Source organism: Quercus lobata, chromosome 11, assembly GCF_001633185.2.
Source record: "Quercus lobata isolate SW786 chromosome 11, ValleyOak3.0 Primary Assembly, whole genome shotgun sequence".
Lineage (NCBI taxonomy): Eukaryota > Viridiplantae > Streptophyta > Magnoliopsida > Fagales > Fagaceae > Quercus > Quercus lobata.
In genome coordinates, this window is record NC_044914.1 from 858,965 (window position 1) to 869,923 (window position 10,959).

The 10,959-nt window shown below is 38.4% G+C and overlaps 1 protein-coding gene and 1 pseudogene across 1 annotated transcript; one reads left to right on the forward strand and one right to left on the reverse strand.

The window, feature by feature from the left end:
* LOC115969313 lies at nt 1–3,245 on the reverse strand (annotated as a pseudogene).
* Nucleotides 3,246–7,423: 4,178 nt separating this feature from the next.
* On the forward strand, nt 7,424–7,915 carry LOC115968432. The gene has a single exon (XM_031087830.1). The coding sequence runs from the start codon at nt 7,424–7,426 to the stop codon at nt 7,913–7,915; it is 492 nt and encodes a 163-aa protein (XP_030943690.1).
* Nucleotides 7,916–10,959: the final 3,044 nt, after the last annotated feature.

Below are 10,959 nucleotides of genomic sequence, written 5' to 3' on the forward strand. Positions count from 1 at the left end.
AACTAATAAAGATGAAGAGGGAGTCGAGGTTCCATCATTGCAACAAGTGGGAATTTGCGCGATGTTGCAAATCCATAAACTTCATCCATGCTTAAATCTTCATTTTTCATATTTTCTGGTAGTTTCCAATTAAATCCATGTAACATATTAGCCAAGGTAGAGCTAATCACCTTGAGTCCAAAGTTATAGCCAGGACACATTCTCCTCCCAGAACCAAATGGTAATAGCTCAAAACTTTGTCCCTTCACATCAATAGCCTTACCCAAAAACCTCTCTGGGCAGAACTCTTCTGGTGCATCCCATATTGATGAGTCTCTCCCTATACTCCATTTATTTATGAAGACTCTAGTTCCTTTCTGGATTTTGTAACCAGCTACATCACAATCTTGCACAGCTAAATGTGGTGCAAGCAATCCAGCCACAGGGTGCTTTCTCATAGTCTCCTTGACAATTGCTTCAATATAAGGAAGTTGTGGAATGTCAATCTCTTCCACCCATCTGTCTCTCCCTATTACTTTATCGAGCTCTTCTGTTGCCTTTTTGATGAGATGTGGTTGCTTTAAGAGTTCGGACATTGCCCATTCCAGAGTCGTTATGGTTGTATCTGTGCCTCCAGCGATTAGGTCCTAATTTTGTTTCACAAGACAAAGATTAATATCTAGAGATCAAGCTGAAACTCTAACGATCGGCTTTCATATAACATGATTAAAGTCTAGCATATTTAAATTATATTGGTTTTTATCTAAAGTCTTACAACTCAATTACCACATCTCATATTGTAACTACCAAATTTATTTAAAAAATATAAATATAGGAGTCTTTTTTTATTGAATTTAAAATATGAGTTAATTGTAGATATATATCCACAGTATATTACAGGGAATTTTTAATGATAACCATAAACTACAAAATTTAGCAATTAACATTCTAATTCGTTATTAATGTCAAAATTAACAAATTTATGGCTTGTTTGAGGTGAAAATTGCAGATTAATGTGAACTGATTTTTTAATGTTGACATCTTAATATATATTCCTTAGCAACTAATGAACTTATTTTTTAATTTCAACTCTAATTTTTGTTGGAGAAATTATTATTGCAAATGAGTCTTCAATTAGAGTGTTGATTGAATAATAGAATACTGAATGAGTCTTCAATTATAATACTTATTGCATATAATATAATTAATAATACCGAATTGATATTCCAAGTTTGCAACATAAAGCAAAATATGATTTTAAAATAATAAGAAGAATGGTTTTTAAATAAACGAACTTAAATATAAATAGCCGAATATTATAATTTAATTGATATGATATAAAATTTTTTTTTAAGAAAAAAAAAAGAAAAAAGTCTAATATAAAGTTATCATCTATGCCTCAATATTCGCTGAGCTAGGCCAACAGGCGCTACTACTGTAACTACAGAAAAAAAAAAAAAAAAAAAAAAAAAAAAAAACTCATGCATGCTTCCACAGTATAATGCATGCCTGCTTAATAAAAATTTGGAATGCAATTCTAAAATCTTTTATGGATATTCAAGTAATTCATTTGTTGGATATTACCTTGGAAAATGTTAGGGCATATTTGGTAGATTATAACAAATACTGTAATGTAATAGATATTCCAATGGCATAATTATTCGGTTGTTTGGTTATATTTTTATTACAATGAATAATTATTTTTTATGGATAGCTATTCTTCAAAATGAGGAATAATTATTCATTATCAAAAGTACTGAATATCTATTCATTCACCTTATATAATAACTTTTTTTAAAAATATCCTAAAAAACCATTAGTTGCCACATCTTCAAAAGGAAAGAAAATAAATTTTCCTTCTTGTTAATTATTAGCTCTGTTTTGAACACCCTAAAATAATTGTATTTTAGGAAATTTGACTTAAAAATAATTTAATTACATATTCTTTTTATACTCTACTAAATTGTGGACGCATACTTAGAATTTTATTCCTAAATGATCACCAAACTAATAAATAATAATACTTATTAAATTCTAACTTAATGTATTTATTGTAATACTTATTCCTATTCTCATGCAATAATCATTATAGTAAATCAAACGTGCCCTTAATGTTACAAACTATTTTGCAAAATATTTCACAAGATGTTGATTTGGTGAGTGGCTACGTTAGTGGTGGACTGAAATAAGAATAATTTATAAAAATGTTGTAAAATAAGTTCTCACTAACATTGTTCACAATGTCTTCAAGAGACAAGAACCAAAAAAAAAAGGGGTGAGAAACAAGAGTAAAATATAAAATATTACCTTAATGAACGCCTTGATACTGTCATGGGAGAGCTTAGTATCAGCATTAGGATCATCAGCGAGCTGCACTAATAATTTCGCCATCTCCTTTGGCACAAAATCATTCGCTCCCTCCTTCTTTGCGTTGTGTTCATGAAAGACATGATCAAGGAATTTATCAAATTTCTTACCTAAAGCCTTCATTCGCATCACATACCTCTGCAAGTCTAGGAAATCAAGCCATGGTATCTAGTCCCCTATATTAAACACCCCATTTAGGAAAAACAACTCGTCTAACATTTCTAGTAACTCTTCATGTGTCACTATTGAGGTCTCATTTTTGGACTCACTGCTACTAACACAGCTTTTACCAAATACAACTCTGCTTATAATGTTTAGAGTATGAACAAAGAGATGGTCTTTTAGCTTAAGTGGCTTCCCCGTCCCTGACAAGGTGCAAAGGCGTGACATAAATGCACGCATTTCTTCAACACGAATGTATTGATAGGAGTTGAGTCGTTTTGAGTTAATTAAACAACTCGGGAACATAAATCTTACGGTCTTGGCGCCAATATGGTCCCTTAGGGGCCCAAGTGATATTGTGATAGTTATAAGATAAATACTTGCCAACGGCAGATTTGGGTCTAGAGGCAAAGACATGGTCATGTGTTTTTAGGAATTCCTTTGCCATTTCGGCATATGAGGCAACAACAACAGGGAAGGAACCAAGCTTGAGCTGCATAATTGGTCCATATTTTTGGGCCAATTTATGAAGCGATTTGGGAGGATGAGAGCCCACAAGATTCAGATTGCCTATGATTGGCCAAGGTTTGGGACCTGGTGGAAATTTTAGCTGGTGGGATTTGAAGGGTAATAATTTTGAGAGAAAGGCTAAGGCTGCTAGTGATGCCATTACTATAAGAGCCCAAGAAGAAAAAGACTCCATTACTTGGTAGGAATTAGAGGACATGGCAGTGAGAGTTTGAGGCGGATTATGGGGTTTAACGGCATTAAATATATATACAGATTTATGCACACAATGTACTTATGTTTTTTGTGCGGAGTAAAACAAAGAAAAAACTTAAATGCTCTAGGAGAAATGCTCTCTCCTCTCACTCATGTGAGAGGAGGAAGCATTGCTTCCAAGCTTGTAAGAATTACCCTACAAACATGCCTAACTTTTAATTACGAATTGGACTTGCCCACATATGGAAAGTGTTTTGGAAGAATCCAAAACGACAAAAGAAGAGTGCTAAAATACTTTCCCAATATATCACTTGCTTTGGTGAAGCTACAGCTGTCCGGTCCACATTGAAGCTAGCCTCAGCCACATTGTTCACGTTTCACCATAATTTTGCGTCCAACTTCTGGATTGAGATTAAGATGCAATAGCTTTCAATCTCAACTATTGAGAGGAAAATGATGCACTCTTTTTTTAGGCTTAAAGATTAGTATTTTATTAATGGAATAATTTTGAGAGAAAGGCTAAAGCTGCTAGCAATACAATTACTAAAAAAGCCCAGAAGAAAGAAGAAGACTCCATTTGGTAGGAATTATTATGGGGTTTGTATATACACCATTCGTGCACACGATGCCCTTGTGTTTTTTGGGGCGTAGTAAGATACTGAGAGACAGATGAAGCCAATGTTATTGTAGGCATACGGCAAGTGTCAGTAAGAATCCAAAACCGTTGGTTACATTTCTTATCAATACACATTTTTTTTGGCTTTTCGATTAGGTTCACTATAGCTCACGGATTTGATACAGCCTTGCCTTGGCTATTTGCAGCAGAGTCACCCTCCACTACTACTTTCCCAACATATCTCTTACTTTGTTGAAGCTAAATGCTGTCGGATATTGCAGCTTCACGTTTCACTATGATTTGGGTCCAAACCTTTTTACACCACGTCCATTATATTATCCCAGAGGACCCAGAAAACAACTAAACTTTATCCTGGTTTGGAGTTTGGTGCATGATTTTTAATTTCAACTAGTTGCTATTCTGTTATATGTGCGAAAAAACTACTTTAAATGAGATCTAAGTGAGACTCTATTAATATAAAATGATATATTTCTTCTTCCTCCCTCTATCCTTTTTTTACATTTTTTTATAAAACAAAAGGAACCATGTGCAATGCAAATTAAAAAACTTTAGGTATTGTTGAATAAGACAAACCAAACGGTGTCGTTAAACTAAAACACAAAGCAAAAGAGGATTGGCGCAAATGTCTGTTACTACTTCTGGGGTTTGTACACGAATACCTTAAAGTAATGATTAATAATTTATTTAAAAAAAGATTTTATAGAAAAAAAATTAATATTTTGATATTTATTTTCATTTCTTATAAAAGTAATACTAAATTTTTTTTAAAATATATTATTAATTATTATTTTAAAAATACCTATTAGAAAGGGACCCTTTTATATATATATATATATATATATATGCACACGATGTACTCGTGTTTTTTGGGCGTAGTAAAACAGATTGGTCCAACTTTTAATTACTTATTGCACATGTGTCATGTGTGGCAAGTGTTTTGGAAGATTCCAAAACAGCAAAAGCAATGTGCAAGAATATCTGATTCGCAGCAAAAGAAAAATACTGTTTCTCAACGAAAGATGAGTGCTAAAATTCTTTCTCTTGCTTTGTTGAAGCTACAGCTTTCCGGTCCACATTGAAGCTAGTCTCAGCCACATTGTTCACGTTCCACCATAATTTTGGGTCCAACTTCTGGATTGAGATCAGGTGCACTACACTTTCATAAAATTATTTTTTTTTTTAAAAAGTGCAGCTACTGCACTTGAAGCAATGGTTTTAACTTTTTCTGATTTTACAATAGAGGGCTCTAAAAGCCAAAGAAAAAATGACTAGCTCTTCCTCTCTCTCCTTTTCGCGTGAAGAATAGGAGGAACTGGCTCACAGCAACAAGAAGGTTAAGAATGTGAATCATGCAGGATTCAGTGATAGCAGTGATTCAAGACCATCATCTCCAAACCAGCCCCAAGGTATGTGGAGTCGAGCCATATCTTTTAAGGATAAGGTTGTGGGTGAGATTCCTGGTGCATACACTCAGGCTTTTAATTTTGGAGACCTCATGGAGGACGATGAAGAGTCGGATGACGAAGTAGAGGCTCTTAGGGAAGGGCTGGTGGCTGTAAAGTTCTTGAGAGAGCTTAAATAGAAAATCAGACACCCGTGGGCAAGGGCTTTGATTGTTAAGGTGTATGGAAGGTCAATTGGATTCAACTTTCTTCAGACAAGACTTCTAGCTTTATGGAAACCAGTAAGCAAACTTGATTGTGTGGATTTAGGCTACGGGTTCTTCCTCACTCGATTATCTCTTAAAGAAGATTTTGAGGTTGTGCTGCAAAAGGGCCCGTGGTTTATTGGTGAACATTTCTTGTCCATACGACCTTAGGAACTGGATTTCAAACTGGAGTTGGCGAATGTATCCTCGATTGCAGTTTGGATTAGACTCAATGGGTTGTCGATAGAGTACTACAATGCTGAAGCATTATATTTGATTGGGAAAGCCATTGTGAATCTGTTAAAGGTAGATACTCACACTACGTCGGAAGCTAGAAGCAGGTTCACTAGGCTATGTATACAAGTCGACGTAACTAAGCCATTAGTAATAGCTATTAAGATTGGAAAGCTTGAGCAACCTGTGTGCTATGAAGGCATTCAAAAACTATGTTTTGACTGTGGAAGAGTGGGCCATAAGCGGGAAAACTATCTGTACTCAATCCGCCAAGATGTTCCGCTGAAGGAGACGATGGGGACGGACTCAAAGAAGAACAGTACCCGATCATGCAATTCTCATGGGGCTAATGCTGACAAGGTAGATGAGGGACCTAGTGGGATCGTGCCTGATAACATACAAGATAACCTTGAGGATAACGTACATGATAGTACGTATGGTCCGTGGATTGTGGTGAAGCACAAGGTGAATGGAGCAAAAAACAAAAGCTCCAATATGGGACCACAACCACGCTGATACATTGGGAATGTTCAGTGGACTAGAGAAGGGTATTCAAGGGGTGAACCGGTTGGGCCTTCTAGAGAGATCGAAAGGAAAATTTCTCCACCTAAGTTGAGGAATGGGGCCTAAGGTGCTTGTAGTGTCACAGAGTTGGAAGGTTTTAAAGAGTTAAAGGGCATAACTTTTTCGAGTATAAGCCCAAATCTGTTTGAGAATAGGAAGAAGGTAATTAAGGTGGAAAAGGCCAAATTGGCCACTAAGCCTAGCCCACAAGCTTCAGTTAAAGGCAAGAAAGCCTTAGCTTGGTTAAGGGCAACCACAAATGTCGTTGACAAAAGGGGTAGTTTATCTGATCCCCAAGCCGCCAACAATTTGTTGCTCTCTTCCGCTGTGCCAAACCGTGCTTTTCTCGATGGCAATTCTGATCAGGGAGCAGCCACTGAAGTTCAGGTCGCTAATGTTGAAGTGTCAAAGCAAAGTGGTGGAGATTTCGAGGATTGTGACTGTTGAAATCAGTGTGTAGCCGAGCTGGGTATGGAGCTGGTTCTGTCAACGGAGGTGGAAAGTATGGATGATGATGCTCCCGTGATTCGTAGCAGGTATAATGAAGGGCGATTTCGCTCCGATGGATCCAACGTGGAAGGACATGAGTTGTCCATGGTGGGTATGTCTTCTGGAGGTGCTGGGTATGAGTGCAACTCTGAAGAGAGTTTTGAAGCTACTAGGTTGGGTATTGAGGGCGGTGGTAAAGCTCCTATGTCCTGCTGATGAATGTCCTCCCCCTTTTCTCATTTCCCTTATGAATATTATTGTTTGTAATTGTAGAGGTGCATGGAAGCCCGCTTTTAAAAGTCATATTAGAGAGTTGGTCCGCAATCATGATCCAGCTCTTTTGATAGTTGGAGACTCGGGTTGGGGGAGACAGGTCGAAGGAGATTATGGACGAGTTGCCTTTTGATGGAGCTATTCCTACCGATACAATTGGTTATGCGGGTGGGTTATGGCTGTTGTGGAATGAAGATAGAGTAGAGATATCTTAGTTAGCAAACACGGAGTAGGAAATTCATGTGATTGTTAAGGTATGATCCTCTAACCTTAACTGGTTATTATCTGCGATTTATGCTAGCCTTAGGTGTGCTGAAAGGCAGGTATTATGGGGTAATCTTAAGATGATGGCTGAAGTTCATGATATGTCGTGGGTTATGGCGGGCGATTTTAATAAGCCATTATTGGAGGGAGATAAATTTGGAGGAAAGGGGTGGAGTGTAAATAGAGCTCTTCAGTTTAAGAAGTGTTTGGATGCTTGTAGCATGATCGACTTAGGCTTTTTGGGTCCGCGGTTTACATGGACTAACAGAAGGGAGATTCAGGCTCTTATTCAGGAGAGGATTGATAGATTCTTTGTCAACTCCCATTTGTGTCTGATGTACCCTGAGGCTCGTGTGGTCCACCTTACAAGGTGCCATTTTGACCACTCTCTGATTCTGATGGAATTGCAGCCTAGAGTTCATGAGAATAGGAGGAAATTATTTAAGTTTCAAACTTGTTGGCTGTCTAATTGCACCTTCCCTACTTTAGTTAATCAGGCTTGGAGGCAGAGCACGGGTTTGGCGCAGGCTATTGAGTCATTCACTAAAGACGCAACTAGGTGGAATAAGGAGTAATTTGGAAATGTTTTTGCTAGGAAAAAGAACATCATGGCTAGGTTAAATGGCATCCAGAGAGCTATGGCAGTGCAACTATTGGTTTTTCTTCTTAACCTGGAGAATGATCTCCTTAGGGACCTTGATACTGTTTTGAAGCAGGAAGAGGAAATTTGGGCGTTAAAATCTAGAGTTAATTGGATGATTCAAGGGGATAGGAATACGACTTTCTATCATGTATCTACCTTGGTGAGAAGAAAGAGGAACAAGATTTTGGCTATCAAAGATGCAGTGGGTGAATGGATCTATCAGGAGGAGGATGTCAAAGAATTTGTGAAGAATGGGTACAATGATATTTATACCACTTCCTTCTCTAGCTTTCCTACCCTTCCTCCTAGTATTTCTTCTTGGCAAGCCAGGTTATCAGAGGAGGAAAAATGTAGTATTAGTGGAGAGGTGTCGGAGTAGGAAATAAAGGCCGCTTTATGGTCTTTAAAAGCTTTTAAGGCTCCTGGGCCGGATGGGCTGCATGCGGGGTTTTTTCAAAGGTTCTTGCTTACTGTGGGTAGTTTAGTTATCAAAGAAGTTAAAAAAGTCTTTGCTGATAGAAGAGTTCCGGATTACCTAAATACTACTCATATTGCCCTTATTCCTAAGATTCAAGGTCCGGAGACGCTCAGTAATTATAGACCCATCAGCCTATGTAACATGGTGTATAAAATTGTTTTGAAGATTATTGTTGCCAAGTTGAGGCCGTATCTGGACAAGCTCATCTCCCTATGCCAGTCAGCTTTTATTCCAAGTAGGAAGGGTATAGATAATGCTATAATAGTGCAAGAAGTCATCCACTCTCTTAGTAAAAAAAGGGGAAAGTTGGGTACATGGCTTTGAAGATTGACCTTGAGAAGGCGTATGATAAATTGGAGTGGAGCTTCATTCGAGATGTGCTTATTAGAGTCAATATACCTATTGACCTGATCGATACTATTATGAGTTGTGTTACAACGGTTTCTACTTCGATTGTCTTTAATGGGGAAGCTTTGGAGCTGATATACCCTTCAAGAGGGATAAGGCAAGGGGACCCTCTTTCTCCCTATCTATTCATTCTTTGCATGAATTTTCTTGGGCAGCTTATTGAGGAAAAATGTAGTGCCAAACTCTGGAGACCGATCAAAGTTTCTCAAAGAGCCCCCTTAGTCTCCCATTTGATGTTTGCGGACGACTTGATTCTCTTTTCCAAAGCAGATAATGTTAACTGCTGCGCCGTTAGGGATGTGCTTGATGAGTTTTGAAAGATGTCAAGGCAAATGGTCAGTGAAGCTAAGTCGAGGGTTTTCTTTTCTCCCAATGTTGATATGGATGATAGGGAAGCTTTTTATGACATACTTGGCTTTGCTTCCACTCCCTACCTAGGAAAGAACTTGGGTATCCCCATTAGACAGCCGGGCATGTCTTCTCGAGAGTATAATTTTATTTTTAACAGAGTAAAACAAAAATTAGCGGGTTGGAAAGCTAATTTGCTTTCTTTGGCAGGGCATGTGGTGCTTATCCAAGCTTCCTCAGCAGCTATTCCTTCCTATGTAATGCAGTGTGCTGCTCTTCCAGGAAGAATTTTGGATGATATAGACCGGGTGAACCGAAATTTGTTGTGGGGTAGTACGGAGAATCAAAGAAAGATGCATTAAGTTGGGTGGCAAAAGGTTACTAGAGCTAAGGAGGAAGGAGGTCTTGGTCTTCAAACGGCAAGAGGGAGGAACACTGCTATCCTTGCAAAACTGAATTAAAGGTTGCACACAGAGCAAGATAAGCTTTGGGCAAGGGTCTTAAAGCAGAAATACTGTTCTGGTAGGAGAGCAAGGGCCATAAATATAGATCGTCTTTCATGTTCTCAAGTATGGACAGCTATAAAGAGAGGTAGGGAGGTGTTCAATGAAGGTAGTATGTGGCTAGTGGGTAGAGATAGTAATCATAGTTTTTGGTTTGGGAATTAGATCAAAGGGGGTCCCATTTGTCATAGGATCCTAGGCCCGTTGACTCCTGAAGCTGAATTACTTGAGGTAAAGGATGTTTTGACTGACTCGGGTTGGGATTGGGGTCGTATTCCTTTTACTCTGCTTGTGGACATTAAGAAGTTGATCCTAGCTACTCCGGTGTCTATCACAAGCAGAGGGATTAACAGACTAGTTTGGGCTGGTAGTACCAGAGGTGGGTTCGATGTTAAAAGTGCTTATAAATTGGCTGAGCATACTTATTATATGCCTGCCTTGTCTACGAGGTGGATCCGGAAAATTAATACCTTACCTAGAATTAAAACCTTTATTTGGAGATGTGTGCATGATAGTATTGGTGTTTAAGGCTGTCTTGTTAGAAGGGGGATGGGTGCTGCTGATTTATGCCCTATTTGCCAAGTAGATAAGGAATCAATCTTGCATGCTCTCTGAGACTGTGATCGGGTTAGGGCTGCCTGGTTGCAATTGGGAGTCAGATACACGAATCAAGTCTTTTGGAGTAGCAATCTTCAAGAGTAGTTAACAATGAATGGGAGTAAGGGTAGCAAGGTGATGTATGGAAGAAATCATTGGAGTATGCTATTTTCTTTTGCTATTTGGATGATATGGAAAGGTATAAATCAAATGGTGTTCTCTGGTAAAGCTCAATCCGAAGCTCTTGACTGAAATTGAGAATCTGTACACTGAGTTCATGTATTGTGCTTGCTCTCCAAGGTGGCCTATGCCAAGGGTGGTAGTTGTGTGTCGCTGGTAGAAGCCCCTTGAGGGATGGACTAAGTTAAATACAGATGGGTGTGCTACAGGAAGTACGGGCTTGGTTGGCTGTGGAGGAGTTGTGCGTGACAGTCATGGGGATTGGATTTCTGGGTTCTCAATGCATATAGGGATCACAAACAACTTTGTGGCTGAATTATGGGGATTAAGGGATGGGTTATTGCTATGTAGTAACTTGAATATTCCCTCCCTTATTTTAGAACTGGATACTAAATCCATTGTGGAGATTTTTTGCAAGACGGGTTATGTCAATGATGTGATATCTCCCATCTGGGATGACTG

Excerpts from the sequence above, each read along its gene's own strand:
- LOC115968432 (XM_031087830.1), top strand. The coding sequence starts at position 7,424 with ATGGCTGAAGTTCATGATATGTCGTGGGTTATGGCGGGCGATTTTAAT.